The 25,780-nt window shown below is 38.7% G+C and overlaps 1 protein-coding gene across 2 annotated transcripts in view; it reads right to left on the minus strand.

Annotated features, from left to right (window-relative positions):
- Positions 1 to 2,778: 2,778 nt before the first annotated feature.
- The window catches only part of stat3 (signal transducer and activator of transcription 3 (acute-phase response factor)), a 30,888-nt gene continuing 7,886 nt past the window's right edge, over positions 2,779 to 25,780 (minus strand). Inside the window, exons 2-24 of one of the 2 annotated variants that reach the window (XM_026916393.3) lie at positions 22,118 to 22,251; positions 20,455 to 20,698; positions 18,875 to 18,967; positions 17,674 to 17,755; positions 17,369 to 17,469; positions 17,096 to 17,247; positions 15,467 to 15,625; positions 15,250 to 15,342; positions 15,078 to 15,137; positions 14,957 to 14,986; positions 14,230 to 14,323; positions 13,999 to 14,046; positions 13,807 to 13,890; positions 12,920 to 13,018; positions 12,701 to 12,836; positions 12,262 to 12,314; positions 12,072 to 12,166; positions 11,590 to 11,729; positions 11,223 to 11,444; positions 9,631 to 9,673; positions 8,172 to 8,231; positions 5,404 to 5,501; positions 2,779 to 4,371 (exon numbers count right to left, since the gene is read on the minus strand). In XM_026916393.3, the coding sequence (XP_026772194.1) occupies positions 4,319 to 4,371; positions 5,404 to 5,501; positions 8,172 to 8,231; positions 9,631 to 9,673; positions 11,223 to 11,444; positions 11,590 to 11,729; positions 12,072 to 12,166; positions 12,262 to 12,314; positions 12,701 to 12,836; positions 12,920 to 13,018; positions 13,807 to 13,890; positions 13,999 to 14,046; positions 14,230 to 14,323; positions 14,957 to 14,986; positions 15,078 to 15,137; positions 15,250 to 15,342; positions 15,467 to 15,625; positions 17,096 to 17,247; positions 17,369 to 17,469; positions 17,674 to 17,755; positions 18,875 to 18,967; positions 20,455 to 20,698; positions 22,118 to 22,245 (2,367 nt within the window). In that variant the 5' untranslated portion in view covers positions 22,246 to 22,251 and the 3' untranslated portion in view covers positions 2,779 to 4,318. The remainder of the gene's footprint in view (positions 4,372 to 5,403; positions 5,502 to 8,171; positions 8,232 to 9,630; positions 9,674 to 11,222; positions 11,445 to 11,589; positions 11,730 to 12,071; positions 12,167 to 12,261; positions 12,315 to 12,700; positions 12,837 to 12,919; positions 13,019 to 13,806; positions 13,891 to 13,998; positions 14,047 to 14,229; positions 14,324 to 14,956; positions 14,987 to 15,077; positions 15,138 to 15,249; positions 15,343 to 15,466; positions 15,626 to 17,095; positions 17,248 to 17,368; positions 17,470 to 17,673; positions 17,756 to 18,874; positions 18,968 to 20,454; positions 20,699 to 22,117; positions 22,252 to 25,780) is intronic. The other variant, XM_053239312.1, reaches the window with a different exon arrangement.

A 25,780-nucleotide genomic window follows, 5' to 3' on the forward strand; every position in this document is an offset into this window, starting at 1 on the left:
TTTTCAGATCCAGACTGTCAGAGTGTGTGAAAACACACCACAAGCCAGTACTGACCCCTGCTGGTTAGCCCATGTAACTACAACCACTCACAGAGACACAAAACAGAAACGCGAGCATTTCTACAGAGTACTTGTGGATCTACACAATATGATCAAACCTTTAAGATCGCATACAGGATTTTTCAATTCCCTGCTCGTATTTTCTCCTCGTCCCTCTCAGCCAGCGGTGTTGGACAGGAGATTGTGTCAGTGCTTTCATTCTGGCTCGCAGTGGCGGCTCACCCATGGGACGTTCAACAAATATTAATTTTCATAAAGTCCTCATTAACAACTCCATATATTTTAAATTCCACTGAAATGCTCTCTTTTGAGTGACCAACGATTTAAAACATGTTACTATTTGACAGACATAAGCTGATATTCCCTTGAAATTGTCGCCTTTCTAGATGTTGCGCAATCATCGTGCAGTTTCACTCCATCGAGTTACTATTATTGTACTTCGTGGTGAAATATAGGAACTGCACCGAGCGCTAATAGAGGCCCACTGGGGCAAGAATCCTGCTGCCACATGCTCACTCTATGAACATATTCAGTGGAGGAGCAGCAACACACAGGACAGTTAATACCAGGGTTGCCAGGAACACAGTTTTTATGCCAGTTTGTGCTAATTTAAAAAAGCCAAAAAATTGCTTCAAAGCAGATAGTTGGCCTCTACTGACTCTAATACAGATCTGCAAACAAAGGCGAAGTGCAAGCACAGATAGCATGTCTATGATGCACAGAACCATGTAAGATATATTGCAAAGACTGGGAGCGGGAAACGTGGTGGATTATGGGGTGGATAATGACTGCAAGTGGAGGCTCAGTGGTGAAGCCATTGGGCGACTGATCATAAGGTGGTGAGTTCAAATCCCAGCACCACCAAGCTGTTGGGCTCTTAAGAAAGACCCTTAAGCTGCTTAGAGATAACTGTAAATGCAGTAATGACTGTGTACCACAGTGACTGTTTCGCATGCAAATGCTGAGAAAAAGAAGAGAATTTGGGTTGTTATGAGATCGAAATGTTGTTAAAACCTGGCAAACAAACCTGCTGTATCAAACACAGCTGAACAAAGTCATACCTGAGTTTATCGAACATCTATGGTCACAAGCTGATGCTTCTGGCTCCGCCCCCATTCACACTGTCATTGCTGTAGTCATTTTATTTACACAGCTGGACAGTTGAAGAGCCTCCCCACATTTTTTTCCCTAGTCTTCAACTGCCCAGTTTCAGTGAATCTGTGCCCATGATAGCCTCAGATTCTTGTTCTTGGCTGACAGGAGTGGAAGCTGATGTGCTGTTGAAGCACAGTGATGTGTTGTGGATGCTGAGATGCTTTTCTGCTCACCACAGTTGTAAAGAGTGATTATTTGAGTTACTATATCCTTCCTATCAGCTCAGAGCCGTCTGTCATTTTCCTCTGATCTCTGACATCAGCAAGGGGTTACAGACTTCAGACCCTCTGCTCACAGGATGTTTTTTTTTTCAGCCTGCAGACCCTTTGCTCACAGGATGTTTTCTGTTTTTCACACCTTTCTGTGTAAACTCTAGAGACTACTGTGTGTGAAAATCCCAGATCAACAGTTTCTGAAACACAGTTAAAGTCACAGAGATCAAATTTTTTTATTCAATCTGATGATTAGTTTTCCAGCACAAAATTAAATATTACAGAAAAATGTTTGTATGTCAGTAAAGAAAGCAGCATTTTATGTAACTTAGAACTTTTCAGACAAAAAAACATAATGAAGGCTGCTGGGTTTTGCTGCAAAAATAAGAAGCAGGTGCAACAGTCAAAGTCTCCAGGAGAACTGTAGCTGCTTCTGCAAGATGCTCAGTAACACTTACAGCTCATTTCCTTATAAAACTGCACAAATTGCACCTGAGACTACTGTTTTTTTTAAAGCAAAGGGTGGTCATACCGTTTATTTGTTTGACTTTAATTAATTAATTTTTTTAAAAAACATTTGATTTCATGTTTTTTTTTTTGCTCTACAGCATTTCTCTGTATGTGCCTAAGACTTTTGCACTGTATATATATATATATATATATATATATATATATATATATATATATAAATATAAAATGTGTGTGTGTGTGTGTATATATATATATATGTGTGTGTACATACATACACACACACACAGCACTGTGTAAAATTAAATACAAAATTTAATATAGGAAGCAGAACATATTTAGAGATATAGGTTTAGAGTTACACATGATGGCTGATGGCGGTAATAAACAAAGCGACTGTGGCCAGGAGATTTACACTGATCTTGTCCATTTACCTGACTGGAATTAAATTCAGGCACTAAATGTATCCTAGTAGTAGTAAAGATACATGTATACAAGCAGTAGTAATGATCCTAGTAGTCATCTCATTTTAACTAAAGCATACTGCTGCAGCTGCAATAATAATAATAATAATAATAATAATAATAATAATAATGACAACAACTGTAATTAAATCCTACCATGACCCTGACTGTGATAAAAGGCTGAAGATGAATGAAAGTAATTAAATCCAAGATCACTGTATAGAAGATGGAAATAAGTTCTCAATAGAAATTATTATACATTACATACACTGGGGAGAAAAATGAAAAATAAAATGAGCTTAAGACATTGCTAAGTAAGCAAAACTGAGATCTCTCTGTCTGTCGGCTCCTGTTTGATAGAAATCGTGTATGATACTCTAACATTGTTTTTCTGACTGAAAAGAAGACAAAAACTCATGTAGGTTGTTGATTCTTTTTTAATTAAAAGTGATGCAGCCACTGTACAGAGAGCTCACAGGCAGAAATTTACAACACAAGAACTACCATGCACTGGGTGGTGCATGCACTGGGCAGTGTCAGATAAAATTAGTGAGGAAGGCCAACAGTTAAGCATATTTAAATTAAAAAAAAAAAAAAAAAAAAAAAAAAAAAAAAAATAGGAGATAAGAACAATAACGAAGGCAATAACAAAGACATGATTATACAGTCCTCATCCAGACACTGGTATAGATGCATGTTCAAACAAGGACATCAATGAGAAGCGCAAAATATTTCACTGAAAATAATTACTGCAAAGGTAAAGATGGAGAATATCTTCATCTTGTGTCATGGTCAGCATGCTTTCTTTCCATGGTGTATCTTTCCTTTACTGGTGTAAATGCTAATAGCATGTAATAACACTTTCTTTTCATCATGCAAAAAAACAAGATGGGGTTAACTCAAAAGGAATGACATTTAACGGCTATTGAAATGGCGTGATCGAGTTCTCCCGCCTCCCAATCTTCCTGGTCTGCTGGTTAAATAAGTCCATATGGAGGGAACAAAATGCTTCTGTTAACACATAACTATCGTATTGTACTGTAAGTACTGACCGCCAAACAAATATGGGTTCGTGAGTAACACCCTGAGTAACAAGGATCTAAACAAATCAGACTTAAGGCTGAGTCTGAACTTACCCACTGTATGCTGGACACTGCTAGGACCCACGTCCATTTGTGTCTCATATATGCGCGCGCACACACACACACACACACACACACACACACACACACACACACACACCAGGCATGAAAGCTTGTGAGACAAGGTGAATACCATACATATAGAGAACGGACAAACAGGAGGGGAAACGTATAGAGAATATAATACAATTAGCTCAAGGGGCCTCTTTTCCCATGACACATAAAGCGTTAGCTTACATGAAACAAACAAACAAAAAAAAAATCATTGCACAAAGCCAATGTGAACATAATACACTTTCTTAGATAATTCTAAAAGAGTACATAAAAACAAGTATTATATAAAACGGGAATCCATAGGTTACGATCCTAAAACAAAACAAAAAAAACAAAACTACAGATTTTCTTATTCTGCAATATCAACAAAATGGCACATACAATCAGTACAAAGCTGTTACTAACTCTTGAGCCATCTTACTTTCTTTATTTCTCTTTGGATGGTAACCACTCCATCCATAAAAAAACAACAACAACAACAACAACAACAAAAAAAAACAATCAATATGGTTTGTTAATAAGGATTCGCTTAAACAATCCAGCAATCCAAGTTAAGAAACGTTTAAAAGTGTTAGGAGAGTTCAGAGGAACACACGATGAGTACAAGGTCTAGTGAAAAGAGTTAACAGTGCAAAGAGTAGCACCTATTTGAGAGCGATATGTAAAGAGAACACAGGATGTCTCTCTCTCTCTCTCTCCACACAGCAGAAACAGCTAGAAGTGAAAGGCTAAATGCGGCTCGGCTCGTATGCGTGAGCCTGTCTCACATGGGCGAGGCCACGTCCGTGTTCATGTCCATGTCCAGAGTGAGGGATTCTGGGAAAATAAGAAAGAGACTGTTGTGACACTCGAATAGAAACGACTGTGTTTATTTGTTTTAATATTGCAGGCGGTATGATGGTTGAGCCAGTGTACCAGTGTGAAACACGTTTACGTGAAAAACAACGCATTACAAACGATCCACGCAGAATATGATACTACAGAGTGAAAATATGAATGACAGGATAAAACAGAAAAAGATTAGAGTTATTTTTACTGACTCGCTCGTTGGTCTTTCATGAATTCAGAACAGGTTTGGAGAAATTGCAGTATGATTTATTTTAATACCAGAGTACTGTTAAACTCTCAAATCTGATTGGTCAGAAGGTGTTGACTCATTTTCTATAACATCCGCTCTAACGATAGTGCCAGCTTTAATTTAAAAAAAAAAAAAAATTAAAAAAAATCACAGGTTTATATTAACACGCTTGTTCTAATACTTATCATCTCTATAGTAACAGCTCAAACTGGGACTTGTATGGTGGACGCTCCACATGAACAGGTTTAGAAAAAGTGTGTAATTGTTGATATGGTGAAGTTTTCTGCGAAGAGACGTTTATTTGGCATTTTTGGAAGGAGTCTCCAGTGTCAGTGCTTTGTAACAGTCAGAGCTAAAGCTGTGACTTCTTGAAGTCTTCTTGAAATTGCTGTGGTATTAGAAGAATAAAACACTAACAGCGTGTCCTGTTGTGTTTTATTCCTTGTTTATAAACACTAAAGATGATTATGCAGTATTTAATTTTATATTCAGACTAACTTTTAGTGTCTAGTTTTAAAAAGCTTGTTAAGTAGAATAAAAAATACCTCCGTCAATAAATATGGTCCTTGTTAAATAAAATTATAGCATATACTGAAACTATATTTTAAACTATATTGTGATATAAAATTTTGGCTATACTGTCCACTATATCCAATTATACGATTACACAGCACTGTAATATGCTATAAAAATATGCTAATGCAATATTTTATAGCAGCATAAGTGTGTGTGTGTGTGTGTGTGTGTGTGTGTGTGTGTGTGTGTTTTACCGAGAGGTCCCGGGTTGGCCTCAGCTTCATTGTGCATCAGAGAATCGAGAGTGCGAGGAGACATGGGGAACAGGTCGCTTGTGTTACCCGAGTTAGTCCTGAATTTAAAAACACACATACGCAGACTGATGAGAAAAACTACACAGACATGTTCAGTGAACTGTAAATATGCAGTTGCAGGAACACACAACATGCCTCGTAATAACTTTCTTTCCTTAAAACCCACCCACATACACACACACGGTGTATCATGGTCATGTACAGAATGGTTTAAACGCATTTCCAGTCAAACACAACTAGTTAGAAAAAAGGAAATGAATGTTAGTCAGAGGTTTGGTACAGGAGGCTGAGTCAGTAAAAGACCAAGAAAAACCTCATTTCGCACTTTTCCACATACAAGGTGCCAGACTCGGTGTGCGAACTTTTAGTCACGTCAAACTGACTTACGTAGATAGCACACTGAAAATCAACTTTCAATGGCCAACGAAATTTTTTTTGCTACATTCTACACTTGGTTTTTTTGTCAAAGTTTAAAAAAAAGGAAATGGAAAAGTTTCAGCACACAAAAAATACTGCTGGTCTGGACCTCGGCTGCTTATCACCATGACAACGAGTTATTTTCATGACTGTTACTAAATCAGGCATGAACAGCACACGGGTTTGGGAGGATTGTGTAAAAAAAAAAAAAAAAAATCTCAAACTTTCTATTACAATGTGAATCACAGCTCTGAGGAAGTACTAACTTCAGTAATTTTACTAAATGGAATCCACGTTGCTCAATAAAAACATGACATCGTCTGTTACAATGCAGACAATGAAAGAATATGACAGACAAAATATGCTCTCAAAGCCAGAAGCACAACTTGTAATCTCCTTCACTCACACTTGTTATTGTTTTTATAAGAAACTACCCTCGAGTATTAACAGTAAACCGGTGGAAATGTGGCTTACTGCTTCAGCACTGGCACAATGCTGGTGGAAAAGAGAGCACTGGTGTTTAATTTGTGCTATAAATGTTGCTGTAAGAGAGAAAAATCAGCTGCTGAAGTGTGGCACAGTGTCCAGAAAAATAGCATTAGTCTGTGACGGAAACATTTCTTGCACAGATATAATGAAACAAGAGAAAGAGTTAAACACACAGACAGAGAGACAACAGTCATCCCTCTGAGTAGTGATTTTACTGAACAAGCCTCCTTCACCTGGACAACACACACACACACACACACACAATCACACACACAGAGTAAATAATGTGGCAGAGGAACCTCAGTAGCTCTTGATGGTCAAAAATGGAAGAAATTAGTAAGAGGTAAATAAAAGAGAAGAAATAGTCAGGCCTCCTTTCCTGTAAGAGTAGTTCTGCAGAGTTAGTGCTACTGTTAATTCAAAGAAAACCAATACCACTTATACAAAATGGATAGAAAAAAAGAAGAGGGTAAACTTTGCTATAATAAAGTCTGTAAAACAAAAACAAACAAACAAACAAACAAAAAAAACCAATGCATTTATTACACATGTTCCACAAAGCAGGAAACTATACTGTACTCCAAATCACACATGTATGAAAAGCGTAAGACTCCTCAGGTAGCGGTGTGCGATATGACAAAAGCGCAAAATTCCAAAGAAAACGAGATTAACTTGAGATAAGGGGAAGGGGCGGGGCTTCCAGGGGGGTCAGTTCATATCAGAGAGTTCAAACCACCTGTACAACTGTCAATCAATCCAGATTCATATGTTGATTGGCTGATCTGCTGTTTTTATATTTCGGGAAAAAAAAAGAAGACTGCGTTTTGCATATTTTTGAGTGAAGACTTATAGCAGTGTACTCCGATGTTAAAATGCAGGAGTTCCTGCGCAAAATGGGTAAAGGTCGACAGGTCTGCATGTGCAGCCTTGATAAATAATTGTTGGTCAACATTTCAGGTATGAGATGGTGTTCTGTCTTCGCATCACATGTAAAAGATATTATTCAGGTCTGGCTAGCATCTTTATTTTCTCTCTGTATGTTTAACCTCAAAGTTACGGTGTGTAGCGCTAGCAGTAGAGTTAAGACAGCTTTATGCTGCACTTTATTTCGCTCGGTTTTATCAGTATCTCTACATACCTGAGTGTACGTGAATCAGAAAATGAAGTATTGAGGTGCCTCGCACCACTGTGAAACATTCAGACCAAATAAAAATGTTTGTTTTGCTAAAGTGAATTCAGGCTACTGAGTTGTTATGGCTAATTGACTATGTCAGTTTTAAAAAAAAAAAATAATAATAATAAAAAAAAAATAAGTTTTTTCCTTTTTTACAACTATTTTAAGCATTTGGAGCACAGTACAGATAAGCCCCTGTTATCAGGCCCTGTCCAAATCCAAACACTTCACTTGTCATGATAAAGCCATTTGTACTGCATGTAAGTCAGTAATAGCAGAACAGAATGTTGTTCCTGTGACAATATTATTCTCATTATCCTCTGCTCTATTGATTCAAAAGATTTCAGCTCTCCGTGCATTGCAGGGTTAGAGCACTGATGAGGATGAAGTGTTGGAATGGACAGGACCTTCTAAAGGACAAACGAGACTTTACACAGTTTAAACACAACCATTCCAGTGTTAGGACACAGCTGCTGTGGGAGTGTTTTATCACTGATGCTATTGTTATGCAAAATAGAATTGTATAAAGACACACACACACACACACACACACACACACTCTCTCACTCTCTCTCTCTCTCTTTCTCACACACACACACCCCCCATACAGCAGCTCCCTAGTGCCTACCCAGGGAAGCCGTTAGCCAGTAGTTCACTGTCCGGAAGGTCCATGAAGATGGAAGGACACCTATGGAAAGAGGTCAGTTTACAGCCTGCGCGCACACTCACACATGCGCGCACACACCATGCACAGCCACATAATTCTAACGTAAGTGCGCACACACCATGTATGCTCACACAAACTCAAGTGCACACACCTCACCACACACATGGCTTTCAAGCATAATGTCTCACAAAGTAAAATATTTTCCATTACTTTAGACTAACGTATGCTCTATTCTGTATATCCTCTATTCAAACTATGGACGGATGTAGCGGCTGTCTAGACCGTTACTGAGTACTAACACTAAATCTTTTTCTATTACAGTTAGCGTTCGAATTTAAAAACCTCCCATATAACCTTGAAAGGCAAAAAAAAAAAAGGTCTGTTTTGTGTACCGGTCTTTGAGATCTTCTAGATAAATATTTTTAAATGCAGGATCAGATTTTCGATTAGTGACACAGCTCATGACGAAGGCAGAAAGTCTTAAAGAGACACAGAGCTGGTCATTGTGTTTAAAGTCATTCTGCATAAAATTGCTAAACATTACAGTTCAACTTGAAATCCAGATGTAAGGGATGTTTTGGCTCTGACGTTCCATCCAGTGGATGTTGCTTTTAATCCTCCAGATGCATATAAGATACACGAGCCAGTATGTGAACAGTGCAGCTCGTCTTGCTGCTGCTTCTGCACGCACACACACAAAGTCATGCGTCATGTATAAACGGTCCTTTAGACTCCCGGTCACATGACATCACAGAGATTTAAACTTGGTGCTTGACTTTTCATGTGTGTCTGTGTGTGTTTTAGGTGTGCAGTTCTACCCTAATAACTTCAGACTACAAGTCAGTCCAGTGCTGAATGTACAGCCTGAAATTTGAGCCACACTGTTATTACTTTTAAGCCATTTCTTCATCACAGTCCTCCACGATAAAAAAAATGAGAAAAATACAACAATATCCCCAAACAGGTACTGTTCAGTTTTGTCCTTTTATTATATTTCTAAAGAGCATGTTTTGAAACTGATTTAATAATTTAGCGTATGATCGAAATGGTCCAGAATGTGATGTAGTTCCCTGCCCCATCAAAGAGTTCCTTATAACACAATCACCTGCTGTCGTGTAACATATTAGAACATCATTAGACTTCTCTATAGGTATTTAGTTCCTCTCTGCTGCCTTTATGTGTTAAGGGTTGAGAGGAGGACATGCTGAGGTGGCGAATGGAAAATTTTCTGGCTTCATTTTGGAAATTTATAGAGAAAACCTCCTCTTTCTGTTTTGCTTCTCAGGCGAGCAGTGTGTGGACAGAGGAAACAGGTGAATGGGAGATTCCAGACATGCTCTCTGACTGACACACACATAGACACACACACACACAGAGAGAGAGAGAGAGAGAGAGAGAGAGAACAGTAATGGTCACTTACGGGGTGACGCAGATGAACTTGGTCTTCAGGTATGGCTGAGTGACTGAAAATAAAACAGCAAACATACATATGTGAGTACTTCTTAAGTTAAGAATCCCCCACAAACACAGACATGTATGGTGATGACACTCATGAACTCCTGTCAAGTGTGGCTCTGACAGCAGCTCTGGTTTACATGCACCATGATATTCTCAGAAAACATGACAGCATCCAGAGGGAGGCTTGTCATGTAAACACTGTATCTGTGTTTTATTTTTCACCAAAAAAAAAAAAAAAATGCACTTTCCATGTAGAACAGGTGGAATTTTCCACCATTTTGGAATGTCTTTAGAAAACAATTCGAAGTACGCCCTAACTTTCCTGGCATCTCGTACAACAAGGATTTTATAACATAACCAAAGATTGATTTTTAAAAATTCCTTTTCAATGACAAAAAATAAAAATAAAAAAAAAAGATTCCTCACTGCAATCTTACAAGTCTAAAGTTTGGACCAGCACATGAGCTTCATTTCTGACACACTGTTTCCTGTTTGAGTGGAACATCTACATCTAGGCTGGATACTATTGTATTCTGAGATTAATAAATGAAACATTACTCCGATATCTTTGCCGCTGAACAGTTCTAGCCGCACACTGAATATTGCGTGCGTAAAACTCAAGTCTTTCCAAATAAATACTTTCACTTCTCCATGTATTTTCTCCAGAGAGAGAAAGAGACTGTGTGGTCAAAACCATTTTCATTCTGTTGTAAATGCCCTATCCTTTTTTTCCAGTCTGTTCTTTTCTGTCCTGTTCCTGTCAAAGGGAATCAACATTACACTTTGGAAAAATATAAATGTATTTTACACGCTAGAACAAAAAGGTTCAAGTGAAATGTGGGTGCCTCCTGCAACAAGACAACACTCCAAACATACAGCAAACCCAACATGAAAATAAAATGAAAAAATCTGATAAAATAAAAAAGGACTGATTGCATTATAACATATCAGAGAAAGAATGGGACAAATATTACAACTAACAACTCTTCAGAGGATATGTAAAGAGACTGAAAGCACTTATTAAGGCATCTGGTGTATATTCATGTTATTAGAGAATAATTATGTAACATTCAACTTTTTTTCCATAAATAATACATTAACATATCCTATTTGGCCATTGTCACTTGTGAGGATGAAAGAATATCTGCAAAACCCAATTCAATATCTGGTGTACAAAAGATTTTTGGTCTTTATTTTGATCTAAAGGTGTGCAGACTTTGGCACTCAACAGTATACGTAGCTGCACAGATCTTTTTGAACATTTGGGGCTTTGTGTTTTATTCTAGCTTATTTACTATTATATATTTATACGTAATACTATATATTTAATATTTTATAAACTGGTACACTCTTAGACTGATAGTTCTCTTAGTGGCTCATTAACAGCTTTTTTTTCTAATTTATTTATACTTACCATTTAGATTTTCTACTGTTTATTTTTTTTATAATACTTATCACATTCCCTTAAGTCTTTATGGTCCAACACTTCACAGAAAAACAACATTTGCTCTATTCAGTGTGTCTCTGCTGCAGACAGCAATTCAAAGCTCTTACCACATCCGGATAAATCCTGGATATCTGCATCAGGCTGGGCTTCTGGCCTGCAGTACTTCCCAAAGGCCTCCTCTTTAGGGATGTCGGGGAAAAGGTAGACGAGCGGAGACACCAGGATGTTTGTGGCGTCCATGATCTTATAGCCCATGATGATTTCGGCAAAGGACATGCTGTTGAGCTGCTGCTTAGTGTATGGTTCCACTGACTGGATCTGTGTCTTACCTAAAACACACACACACACAAACACGCAGTTAGAGTGTTGTTTTGTAGAATTCTGAAAGCCAGTGTTGATAAAGGACTACTACTGACAAGAAAATAAGGCAGGGGTTAAAACTGGTGTCACGCAAAGTGTCACACAGAGACTCACCACTGATGTCTTTTTCCACCCAGGTGAATGTGATGCCACCCTCCTTACTGCTCTCGCTGAAACGCAGCAGAAATGTCCCAGGAGGCTTTGGGCTCAAGATGGCCCTCTCTCGCTCCTTACTGATGAAACCCATGATATACCTGTTATAGAAAAACATGTACACAAATGCACACACAAAGGAATTTAGAACAATTTAGGAGTAAGAACAATGGGCCTTTGCTCATTGTAATACTCTTGACGACAGCAAGATTTCAGCAGAGGAAGTAGAAGTTCATTGGGCACAATGATAGTGCTGTGGGAGTGCAGTGAGATTACAGTGAAAACACAGTAAGAGAAAAGTGATGATGTAGCGTGAGTCCAGTGGGAACAGTGAGAGTACAGCGATAATACACTGAGACTGCAGTAAGAGTACAGTGCAGGTACAGTGAGAATACATCCAAAGTGCAGCGAGATTACAGGAAGAGTACAGCGGGAGCACTCACCCCTCATTCCACAGAGCCAGAATGTACTTCTTCACCAGGTCAATGATGTTATCCAACCAAACCCAGAATGAGAACCCTTTTCCTGCCATGTTCTCCTGCAGAACACACACACATAAGGCAGAGTTAAACCGTGCTTGGTGTAGTTTGCAATGGGTTAAAAATGAACGAGCTCTGTGTGGCAGAAACATACTTTGCAAAACTTGGCCCAAGTGATCTGACAACCGGAGTAGTTCACACAAGGACCTAAAGGCAAGAAGGAAACATCAGCGTGTGCATTTATTTATGAAAAATGCTTTGTGCATACATGAACAGCTCTTTCTCTCTCAGACTACGGCTGTCAAATTTGTTTAACATTTTACTGGTATTTTCATTTTCAATCAATCATTTAAAATATTTTATTATAAACATTACTGTTTGAGTTAGAGGCATTGTAGAACCTACCTACTAGACACCATTTAACATTCAATAACAAAAAGCGAGTATGTAAAAAGTAAAAAAAAAAAAAACATTCTAAAAAGTACGAGACATTAAATATTAAAATGTCAGTTTTTTTGCTTTTAAGTGTGTAAATTCCACCAGCTTCCATTCTCATAGCCGTATCTCTTACACAAACACACAGCCAAGCATACCAAGCAGTTTCTCAGCCAGTGTGGTGAGCTGCTCAATAGTCAGGCCTCTCTTGGTTGTGGAGGAAAACTGCCAGCTCAGAACTTCAGCCACCTGATCCCATGTACCCACAGGAGGTTTTGTGAAGAAATTTACATTCTGACAGAAAAGAAAAAGAATTTCAGACAACATATGCATTCAAGGTAGGTGCAAAATAGAGGGCAATGCTGTTTCTCACTCACCTTGGGATGGTTAGTCAGCATGTTGTACCACAGAATGGAAGCCCAGGCATTGGGCATCTGGCAGATATTAGAAATGACTACAACAGGAAGAGAGTGTGTCTGTAGAGAATGAAAGAAAATCATAATGAGATGAGATTACATTTATGATTTGGTATATACAGAGTAGACTAAAATACTCTAAATACTACTAAATATTTATGGTTTCTTAAAGTTGAGGTGAGTGTCAGGTAAAAAAAACAAATTTTTCTCATCTTAGCCACAGTGACAACTGACAGGATTTCCTAGACCGCTCACATATATGTAGGGGGAATATATAGCTGGACCCCTGGCTAGCATAAGCCGTTACCCAATACTGATCCAATATTGATGTCCTCCTCGTAACTGAACCTGCAATCTTCTGCTGCCAAGTTACACAGTCCCTACAGGACCGATGGCAACAGGCTTTCAGAGAATTTGTGTTAATGGGCTTATGTTAATGTTCATGACCTATGTCATCGCAGTCAACATCCATTCATCACATAAAACGTGTCACATTTGACATCTCTAGAACATATTCAGTCATGTTGCAGAGTTGTAATAAGTGAAGGGCTGACTGTGGGTGCCATGGCGACAACCATTAGCACAAACTCATTAGCATTCAGCAGACTGCACCAGTCACCAGGAGTCATGAAATGAACTTGATAACCAGTTATTTAAAAATCAGCTTTAATGAGTTAACATGATTTATCCTAAGTGACTCTGACTGTATGCCTAGCTGGACAGCGCTGCGAATTTATGACGAGGGTCCTGATTCAGACATCTGTCCTAATTTCTCATTTTAATGGCAGACCACAGCCTACGGTTTATATTAAAATGTTCCAGTTTGTGTATATTTGTGTGTCTCTCACCTCAAGGTCGATTTTGAGGCCCTGGTGGTACACCTCAGTCTCAAAGGTGATGAGATGAAGCTCCTCAGTGACGATCAGAGAGGCCTGCAGGTCAGACGACAAATTCATAAGCGCTCAGGTTAATCTCTGTTACACATACCCCCTAATGCGGTAACTTTTCATGTCACTGTCTATCACAGAGCAGCAACTTACATCACTGTTGGTCCGGCCACCATTGCCACACCTCTGTTCTCGCAGAGTCTGAGGAAAAAGGACGAGCAGTGAGAACTACATTTCACACAACATAAACTAAGCTAACTCAAATCTATCGGCCATCACAAAGAGCCCACTCAAACTAAGCATAATGAAGATGCTTCAGGAAGGAAAAAAAAGGCTGCTACAGTGTGCTTATGAAATCTCCCTTGGTGCATTTGAGATGCTCACCAGGTGTTTGAACTCAGCTGACAGGCTGCCATTGTTGGACTCCTCCATGTTCATCACCTTGGTGTTAGTGCCCAGGATGTTGAACTTGCGTGACCTGGATGAATTAAAAAACAGGACAGTATAGGACTTTCATAAATACATGGTATAACATAACTCACCTCACCAAATCTATCACCCTCAAAGAGAAATTAGCTGGAATTAGCTGATATAAAATACAAATGTCCAAGATACACACATAAGTGAACACCCACAAAGTGCATAAGAAGAACTGGGAAGAAAACACATTTATGGTACGTTCTGTCAGATAGCCAGGTATTTCTATATTAACAACGTTATAATGAAATCTATTCACATATCATTATAAAAATGTCACACCACCAAGTCTTGCTTTTTAAAGAGAATGAAAGGATTTGAAGGCCTTCGGGTTACTGTCTGAACCTGAGAGAATGCTCACAAAAATATAAACAACATATAGTCTTCTTATCTGACCATCCTATCTTATTTTTCCATCTGCATATTGATCATGAAAATAGGGCCCTATGTCAGATGCTGAATGTTAACAGTTACCTATGACTAGGAGACCTCAGACTATGGGCAAAGCACAAGCTTAATTTACAAGTCTGTGCACTTGGTTTACATATTTATGCAGTTTAGTGCCAGTATTGTCATACTTCAATCTGAAATATGAGAAATAAATCAAACAAAGCATAAAACAACTGAGACTCACCCTCGAATGGCTGCAACATCTCCAGATTCCCTGAAGTTAAACACAGTTGACAACAGTGAATGTATTATCAGGTAATGTGCATGTCGGTTTATTCTCAGACTGACTCAAAGCATGTACTCACTTGTCGATGCAAACTTTGATTTTCAGCTGATAATTCAGTTCCGGGAATTTCACCAGTAACCTTAAAGAGAGATAAAAAAGGGCATTCATTTCCTTTTTGCTAATTTTCTTCCCCTGCACAATCAGTGGTGTGTGTGTGTGTATGTGTGTGTGGGAGTTGAAAGGACTCTTACCGAACTTTGTTGGTGAACTGAACTCCTGTCTTTATGACCAGAGGTCTGTCGGGGTGCATCGGCATACACGGCTGTCTCTCGACCACAAACGCACTGCAGTGACACAAACACAACACAAGGGGGCATAATGGTGTAATGATTTATCTCTGACTTCCTGATTTTATGTATCTGCGTGTGCGTGTGCGTGTGCGTGTGTGTGTGTGTGTGGGGGGGGCACCTCTTCATGAGATTGCGGAAGAGGTCTACAATCTTCTCCTCCAGGGCAGGGCGGTGCTGAACTATGGGGTCTCCTTTATATGACACTTTCTGCTGGAGCTCCTCCAGTTTCTTTATCTGCTGCCTGATCTGTAGCTGAGACTCAGCCAATGATGTGATCCTGAAAGAGAGTGATAGTGATAAATAAATAAAGTGAAATAAAGACTGAAAACACCACCACCAGCACCACAAGAGACAATATGCAATGCCATCAACAAGCCTGTGCAAGAAGGAAACAAGAAGGTGTCCAGAAAGGTTTTAAATGCATCACTTCTATGTACTTTAGTTCTTATTTATTCCACAGCGCTGTTGAATTCTCAAATCTGACTGGTCGGAATGTGTTGATTAATTTTCTATAACAGCAGCTAGGATCAGAGTTCTGGCTGTAAGGCAAATCACAGGTAATTGGTTACTGTATCTATAACAACTAATTCACAGGGATTTGTATAGCAGAAACTAATGTAAACTAATTGTATAGCAGAAACCACTATGTAATCTAAGCTGAATAATACGTTGACTCATAAATGTTAAAAAATGGTTTCATTTATGGAAGGAGTCTCCATTGTCAGTGCTTTCTAACAGTCAAAACTGTAAAACTGTAACGAGCCGTATTCAGGAAAGAGGAAGCTGCGTTTCCCTATTTCTTGGCAACAAGCTGCATTTTTTCTCTTATTAACTTCATGATAACTAACTTGTTTTGAGGACGTTCCACAACATTAAAATGTTACTATAAATAGACAAAAAGTATGAAGTGTGATTCTGTTGATTATTTTCCTGTAACAGCACACCCCATTATGTTTTATTCCTTCCTTAACCAGTTGTTTAATCATGTGAAATCAGATTCAGTGAGATTTCCGTATTAGCAGCAACCAGTGAGTACCAGAACCAGTATTAGCCTGCCAGTGATTTTCCATTGATTATTTCTGGCATGTCTGTCCTTTAAAAAGTAGGCCAAATGAAAGAGAAAAAAAAAAAAAAAAAAAAAAAAAAAAGAGCGATATTATCCCTTGAGTTAGCATAATGTTAATGATTTACTGATTTTCAGATTTATTTATCACGTTACATCACCACAGGGCTTATGTGTGTGTGCTGTAGGGCTGCCAGAACAAATTTCACTGCTGAAATACCATTCCTATTCGGGTTTTCGTAACAGATTTGAATCCCATGTTCTACTTTTAGTTATTCTATCAAAACAAACTTTGTCTATACATTTTGGTTAAGTAACCATTGTATCACCAGACGTAGAAAAAGAACGAGAGAGACTGACTTCTGTGTAAAGGCGAGCTGAACATGAAAAATTCATGTGGATTTGAAACGTTTAAGAAAGGTAAACATTGGTGAAATGAACAGATTGCTGTGAGTAAATAGATGAAAACCAATATGAAGCAATACAATAAATTAAAATTTCATATCTTTGTTTTCTTTTCTTAAGAAAGTGACAGTTTTCACTGTCTGTAGTTTACGTGGTACAAATGCATCGTATAGAGCTACTGGCCTGTCTGTAACAGTATAAAATTATAGTCTCATTCATATAAATATAAATAAATAGATTTTGAAGTAATTTGTCAGAGCGAATGTGCAGCATATGTACCATGTCTCTAGCCGGTCCAGGCAAATGTTGGGAGGTCCTCCGATGCAGGCAATCTGCTGTCTCCTCTTCCAATCAGCTAGCTCCTCATCAGTCAGATTCTTCTGCACAAAGTCCATAGCCTGCAGCAGCCCTGCCATGTCAGTCACGATTTGCTGCGAGAAGAACAAAGACACAATGCTCTGTTTATCACCAACTCTCCGTAGATGCATCACAAAACCTGAGCGCAACTAAATAACCCAAATGCAACACTGTGCGAGAGTGTGTGTATCTCACCCTCCTGAGCTGATCCAAGGCGCTCAGCATCTGCTCCAGCTGGGCCATCTTCTGTCTGGTGGCTGCAGCCTGGCTGTTTCCATTCAGGTCCTGGGACAGCTCTGAAAGGAGCCAATAACAATTAGTTTAAAGAGGAAATGACATCAACAGAGCTATGAACAAAGAGTTAAGCCAGATCACAGCATTAAAGAATCCACATGTGAAGTTCAGATTACTGACGCAGGCACGGAGCAAAACGTGATGAAAACCTTTAGCACCTTGGTCTGAAGAAACTAGCCCTAAAGCATGAAACGTGTGATTCTCACCTCCTGCACTCTTCAGAGTCTTGTAGTTGAAATCAAAGTCATCCTGTAGGTTCTCCAGCATCTTCATTTTTTGCTCCATATCCTGAAATGCAATCGAGTGAGAACCTGAGACACTATCAACCAACATGTACTGATCCACACTGATCCTGAAGAGCCACTTCTAAGAGAAGCCCTGCACTCTACATTATTGTTTCGCTTCTTCCAACACACTTGATTCAGCATGATCAGTTAATTACAGTCGGTTAATTACACTTAATTGCACAATTATTGGCACCCTTCATGGAAATGAACATACATTTAAAAAATAATAATAATAATAATTCTGTAGTCAAGACCACCATTGAGTCAAGACAGAATCTTAAGATGGTCAAGGCAAAGTCAAGATTGAGATAGAATACCATCAAATCCTTTTTCGAGGCCAAGCCTTTACTTCAACTACTTGGCTTAATTCATGCATGACACCAACAATGTTTTCTACACAATGGAATTACTTCTTGTCAAACTCTGTGCATTCCAATAGAAAAGACAACACAAACACTATTATTATTATTATTATTATTATTATTATTATTATTATTATTATTTTGGTGAAATGTCTCAGTGATAGAATCTCACTAAACCTCTTTTTTCAATATTTAACATATTTTGGCTTTTTTTTTTTTTTTTTTTTTTTAAAGCTTTTTGTTATGGCACTGTTTGTGCTTAATGGCATTTTTAACTGCTTATATGCTTTATGTCTTTTGTCTAAGTTTGTTGTGCAGATCAACAAGGCAATTTGGTAATTACTACACAGGGGTGACATTTTTACATTTATTTTTAATAGAAAATACACATAAGTTCTTACAAGAATGATAGGTATGCCATTTTCAGAGTGAAAATTTTCAATTGTAATGACTGTTATCATTTTATACTATTATTTTTGCCCTTTACTTGAAGGGTGCCAATAATTAAAGAGTTGAGCTGCAGGTCTTTTTAGAACTGGATTTGAGTATTACAGTAAACCACACGTAGCATGCCACGGAGCACCTACTTTGAACCAATCAGCTGAATAAGTGGCCTTACTAACATCTGTAGCAATTACTAAGATGACTTGCAAATGACTCGTTCTAATTCATCATGCTAATGACTCATTCTAGTTCATCGTGCTAATCTGGTTGTTAATGAGAACCACTCTATTTGATGAAGTTTCACAGTGACACACCTGCACTTTCTTCCTGATGTCCTGCAGTCTGTGCTCCAGGAGCTGCTGTTTCTCCGTCACCACTGTCCCGCTGTGCTGAGCGGCCTGGCCATCCTGTGGAGAAAAGAGAGCAAAACTTCTGCTGCTGCTCTGCTCTGGGGCAAATCACTTTCAAACATCTGATTCAAGGCATTTTAGGAAAATAAAACAAATGCTAAAGTAAAACACGTCATGTTCTGCTTGCTGCTTAGCGATGGTTATCCCTTAGACCCCTACCTTTGATCTTACAGTAGCAGCTTTAAAATGTACCTTAAATTACTGAATTTTATTGTTTCCCCACTTGTATTCAGCCAAACGCCACATCTTGTTTGGCGGTTATTTGAAACTCACAAACACTATATCACTGAGGTTTTGTTATCGATGGCTGTAAATGCAACGTCATTATAAAACTGTTCATTCTGCCAAAACACAGAGACGCAATGCTGTGCTGCAGAACAGAGCTGGCTGATAGGATGAGATGATATCAGTATTGTGATAAATCATGTCACAACACACCAGCTCCACTGCTCCTCACAGCTACAAGCAGCTGACAGAACATTAAAATAATATACGAAAGTGAGTTTACTAAGAACCTGCTTTATTTTTTTTTTTTAAATACATTTTGTGCTGTGTCCTGCAAATTGGTGTCATGAAAGTTCTCTTTTTTTCTACATAATCTCCATTTTATTCAGTGCAAGTGTTCCAGTGCTTAATGAGTGTCACACTTTGAAGGTTTTCATCTGACTCACCCTCGTATGTTTTGTTTCGAAAGCTTTATTTGACCTTGCGGGATTATTTTCTAGTAATTATTTAGTTAATAGCTCCATGATTTAATACTTTAAAATCAATTCAATTTAATGTGATTTCTGTACGTGTTTTTGTTCACCCACGATGTACACGTGTCTGTTCCTAGGGTCATGATGTTTTTGTCCCTGTTCATGTTTTTCTGTTATCTTAGCCTTGGGCATTAACTATATGGTCTAGAGTGTGTCCTTTGCACATACACATCAGTATAAAAGCCAGCTGTGTCCAACTTTTGTTTAGACTACAGAGCGCCCATGTTGTCTTTGTGCACGCAGTAAACCATCTCTTTTGTTTTAACCTGGCTCTTGGTCTCCTGAATCTTCAGTCATCTTACTTCTGATGAAACGGCAGTATTTTTATGGTCATCTGGAAAGATTTACAACAACCTCCCTTTTCATGTTAAATAATTTAGCTTAAATAAAACGTTAAAAAAATATTGAATTACTGAACTCCAGCATGCTCTGTTGCCACTCTGTTAGCAAACCTAAGTATTGTGGAAAAGTTTGTGTACACTTAGGACAAAATGAAGTAGACAAAAAAAATGTTATTTTTAGCTATAAAAGAGAGAGCTGTTTTGCCTTTTTCCTCCAAATGTATCTTGAATACGTTTCCGGTATCAGTATCATATGATTTTTATCCCATATCGCCCACCTTTACTACTGAATACTACATTACATTACACATTAGTTTTATGACCGAATCGAAACATAAGAGTTATAGTGTGTGTCAAAATGCCGTGTGTGTGTGTGTGTGCGTACTTGCTGAGCAGTGGTGGCGGTCTGCAGCAGTCTCTGCTCCTCCCACAGACAGCGTGCGACGATGCGAGCGATCTCCATGGGCTTCTCCAGGTACTTGCTCTGCAGGTGCTGTTTGATGCGCCGCAGGTTGTGCTGGTAAAGGACGTTGTTCTCCTGCAGGAAGCGGCTGTACTGCTGGTCGATCTCTCCCAGCAGGTTATGAAACACCAGCGTGGCGTGAGACTCCTTATTGGCTGCATACGCCCTGCGGAGGAAATGAGGTTCAGAGTGAAAGACTGAAAGAGTGGAAAACTCCATTTATGCCATTTCCATCTGCCTCCTAATTAACTGTAATACTCTGTATATTGATGTGTCCAAGGTGTACTGTGCCCACAGATGATGGATGTCTCCGCCCACAAACATGTCAATTTAAGGGAAAGTGGAATCCATCAACAGACTTCCCTTCAGAAAACCTCATAACAGCAAGACTTTATACAGTATGTGTGATCAAAGTTTAGTTACGACGAATGTCAGTTTCAGCTACGCACGGTTCATTTCACATGGTATGTGGCGCCCCGATTTTAGGCTGAAACACATTACTTAGGATTCACAGTCTAATCTAGCTCCTCATATTTACATACAAGGCTTCTGACTGTAATTCCTGTGTCCTTATTTACCAGAAAGCATCGTTATTGAGAAATAACTCCTCAGTGTTCTTGACACCACAGAAACGGCCTCACACCTCAGTCACTGACACGTCATCCACCCAGTAGATGTGTGAAAGCTTTATAGAAACACACACTACACATGGGAGCGAGATGTAACCCTGGGCCTGGGAGTCACTGCTCTGAGGTACATCATGTCCTGCTCCATTCATGTTCGTATTAAATCTGTTAACAATAACAGAAGCGTACATATACTGCACGTCATTAGAGATAATCCTAGTTGTGATACACTTCTTCATAATACACCTAAGTAATGTCAATAATTCTAGATTAGAGCTGGGCAATATGATATAATATTGATATCTTGAAAAATTGTGTCACAATCCACTTTTCTGAGATACCGCAGGTGTCATATCTTTTTCTATTTTTGTTTTAAATAGAACAATTACAATTACAGACTGACCGTGAGTAGCTGAATTCAAAGAAACAATTTTGGACTGAACCTTTAAAATGATAAAAATTTATGTTTTATAGTTATTGTTTAAATATATGTTTTTAATTTATTATTTGCTTGAATTTTATTTTATAATAAAAAATTCATAAATCTGTAATAAAATAAATTATACAATTATAAATTCTTGTTTTTTGTTTTAAAAATCCTTTTCAGTTTAAAGTAATTTATTTTTGTAGACACTTTTTTTTTATGCAACACTGTTTTACAGCAACTGTTTTGCTGGCAGTTGTTTTGCAAACCCATATATCATGAATTGGAGAAATGTCTTCAAGTTCGTGAAGGAGATGATACTTTTGTCCATCCCTATTTTAGGCCACTAACCGTGTGCTGCTTACATTTCTCCGCATTCACTCAATGGTGGCACGGATTCAGCTGCTAATAAAGATTTAAGGAACAAGGAAGTACATTTTTATAGATACGTCATGAATGTGGGCTACACGTCATGTTCAACAAAATAAATGGTGTATACTTAATTGGAGGACAGTGTTAGTCATCGGCTACGCACCAGTCCTGACTCTCGATCCAGGGAGCAAGAAACTGGCGGAGCTCCATAGGGAAGCTGTCACTGTACAGATGGTACAGCTGCTCCAGGTAGCGTGTCTCCAACTGCTGCAACTGGTTCCACTGGGCCATGCTGACCTGACGGAGAGAAAGAGACACAGAGAGCAGTGTGATGGACTGAAGTGAATTTAATGAACTGAACCGAGTGTAATTTCATTGAAGAATTCAGAACTAAACCGTACTGAGGCGAATTGGGGAAAGCGTTCCAAAACACTACAAAGTTAAGATTGTCCTAACTGGTTCAAATAATAATAATAATAATAATAATAATAATAATAATAATAATAATAATAATAATTCACTGCATTTCATCTGACTACTCTGAACTGAATACAGTTCAGCTGAATCAAACTAAACTGAACTAAAATGATTCAAATGAACTGAATTGAACTGAACTAGAATCAAACTGAATGGAAATGAATTAAATTTAAATGCACTGAACTGAACCTAATGAAATGTAATTCACTTGAACTAAGCTAACTAGACTTGAACTCTACTGACCTGAACTGAACTAAAATGAAATAAAATGAATTGTAATGACTTCACATGAATTAAACTAAACTGAATCAAGCTAATTTAATTACAGTGAGTCTAATTTAATGAACTGAAGTTAACTGAACTAAACTAAGCTGAACTGAATAAACTTTATTTAATGCCCAGGGGTCAATTTGTGTTCATATTTGCTTGTACGAAAAAGCAGGAAAGACCTTAATTGATGAATTCATCATCACAGAGCTACAGCAACAACAACATGAAAAAAATGGAAGAAAATTGCATTTCAATAAAATGAGAAAACAATTAAAAGCAACAAAAAGAATTAAAAAAAACGAAACCATCTATGCACGAGTATGTAAGTGTATACACATCCAGGGTGATCATTAAGCGTAAGAGATAGAGGAGATCTGAACTAGCAATGTGACGTGAAGCAGGAAGATCATATTATACTTCTACTCTCATGTTGATCATGTGAAATCTGATATCCTCTAAGAAACGCAAACTCATTTGGCCATAAACAAGCTCAGTGTCCTCTTAAAGCAGTGCAGTTTTACATGCTTATTAAGGGAAATAGATTAGTCAGCTCACTCTAGCAGATGTGGCATCTTTCTGAACCTTCACCAGCAGCGCTGAGAGGAAACGGCCTACTCAGAAAGAAACGCTACATCCAAGCCGCTCAATTGCCATCAGAGCTCCAATCTATCGCAGCCGCTCAGACAGCAGCGAGCGCATCCGCTCTCAGAGGAAAACCTCGAAACCCAGAGTCAGAGAGTTTGCCTCATCCTGCTACCCATCGACACACACACATCCTGTTCAGCATTCGCAGGTTTGCTCATCCACCCACACAAAAACATACTCGCAAATCAGTACATGCTAGCACGTACTTATGCAACGGCTATCCTTTTCGTGGCTCTTAGCACACTTCTGCACACTTTGGCCGCTGAGGCGCTTATCCTCTTGTGCATGCTGTAAAAATGAACTCAGCTTTAACTTTCTCATTTCCACCTCCAGCTCAGATCCAGATTAAGGAATTCAGAAGTTGTCCCTGAAGGTATTTGCGTGCCAGGTTATTTGGAAGTAGGCTAAATATGAGAAATGCCAGATGGTTAGGTGTGACTATGATCCAAGAAGTGACAGAAAAACCAGTTTGGACCTTCCTTGCATAATAACTGCTTCAATTAGTCAGTCATTTCTCTTTTTGACCTGATAAGCAGAGCCGTGCTCACACAAAAACGATGACTAAGCTGTAATGAATCTCACTTTTTAACAGAAGTGAACACATGGGCTTCGGTTCACATTACAACAAAACAAAGACTGAAATACAAGCAGAATTATTATGTACCCCTTTAAGCAGAATAATGGAGGAAGTATAACTCGTTTGGCATGATCTTGCAAAGCATTCCAAGTGCTCAGATTTCAGATGAGATCTGGCTTCACATTTCAAAAAGTCAGTTACATAAGTCAGTGTAGGCAAGAAGGAGATAAAAATCAATTTGCTGTGACATGAAAGTGCTTTTTTTTTGCTGACCTTGTGAGAGCAGAGTAGACTAGAGCAGATCAGAGAGACATGGTCAACAGATTAGACACTCCTGAGGCACAAGTGTGTGCCAGTTGGGGCTGGAAGCAGTTTAGCAGATTCAGCTGCCACTCTCATCATTGGAAAACGACCACAAAACCAAAGCAAAGATGTGGAAAGAACAGACGAGTGCACTACTGCACTACTCTACTTATACTGCTTGCCTGTAAAAATACTTACTTTTATTCAAACAGAATACTCATAGTATTGTCTCAAATGGTTCATCTAGACCAATAAACTAAAATCTACATGTACGTTATAAAAACAAAGTGTTTTTGCAGCTGGTGAAAATGTTCATGCATCAGATGAGTTGCACACACACTCGTATAACCATTTCAGTTCACTACCTTTCACCACGTATTCCCTGCACTGACCTCTGGCTCATTTTCCTTTTCTATCAGACACATGGGCTGGTGACACAATGTCTCTGATCTCATCCCTTTGTCTCACACCTCCTACTCCGTAGTTGCAATTACATCTGTATCCCCCTCTCTCACATACACACTCCCACACACACACATTTTCCCCCTTCTGTAGAATCCATAAAGCCACTCAAAGTTTGCGTTAAAAATAAAAGCCTGTTTATTACAGTGGATTCCTTTGTTGCACCATTTCATTGATATTTCCACCATGGCGCTGTTGAATTCTCAAATCTGATTGGTCAGAAAGTGCTGAATACTTTTCTATAAATTATTATAGCTCGGGCAGTAGGGAAATCACAGGTTTATATTAATGCTCTTGGCGTATTTGTTTGTGTAATGTTTATGGAAGGAGTCTCTGGTGTCAGAGCTTTGTAACAGTTACGTTTTCTGATTAGTCGAAAAGGCTTCAGGCCGTTGTTTTTTGCAGTTTCTTGGGAACAAGCTGTTTGTGAGAGTGAAAAAAAAGAAGAAGCTGCCGAGGAAATGATGGTATATAGCTGCTATAACAATAGTGATAACAGGAACTATCTTGTTTCACGGACGTTCTACAACATTAAATGTAACTGCAAATGGATTAAAAAAAATATTATGTCATTCTTTATATTTAAAACATTTTAATGGTTGGCAGATTGCTGTGTGTATAAGTGGACTATACAGAAGTGGAATAAAACCTTGTTACTAAAAAATAATCAATGCTGGGTGATTCATATGTTAATGTACATGGATCAGCCATAACATTAAAACCACTGAGAGGTGAAGTGAAGAACAGTGATTGTCTCGTTACAATGGCACCTGTCAAGGGGTGAGATGTATTAGGCAGCAAGTGAACACTCAGTTCTCGAATGTGGTGGAAGCAGGAAAAATGGCCAAGCGTAAGAAACTGAGTGACTTTAATAAGGGCAAAACTGTGATAGCTGGATGACTGGGTCTGGGATGTGCTGGACAAACAAGTCCGATCCATGGAGGCCCCAGCTCGCAACTTACAGGACTTAAAGGATCTGCTGCTAACGTCTTGGTGCCAGATACCACAGCACCCCTTCAGAGGTCTTGTGAAGTCCATGTCTCGAAGGGTCAGAGCTGTTCTGGCTTCACAAGGGGGCCGTACACAATATTA

Source organism: Pangasianodon hypophthalmus, chromosome 13 (genome assembly GCF_027358585.1).
Source record: "Pangasianodon hypophthalmus isolate fPanHyp1 chromosome 13, fPanHyp1.pri, whole genome shotgun sequence".
NCBI lineage: Eukaryota > Metazoa > Chordata > Actinopteri > Siluriformes > Pangasiidae > Pangasianodon > Pangasianodon hypophthalmus.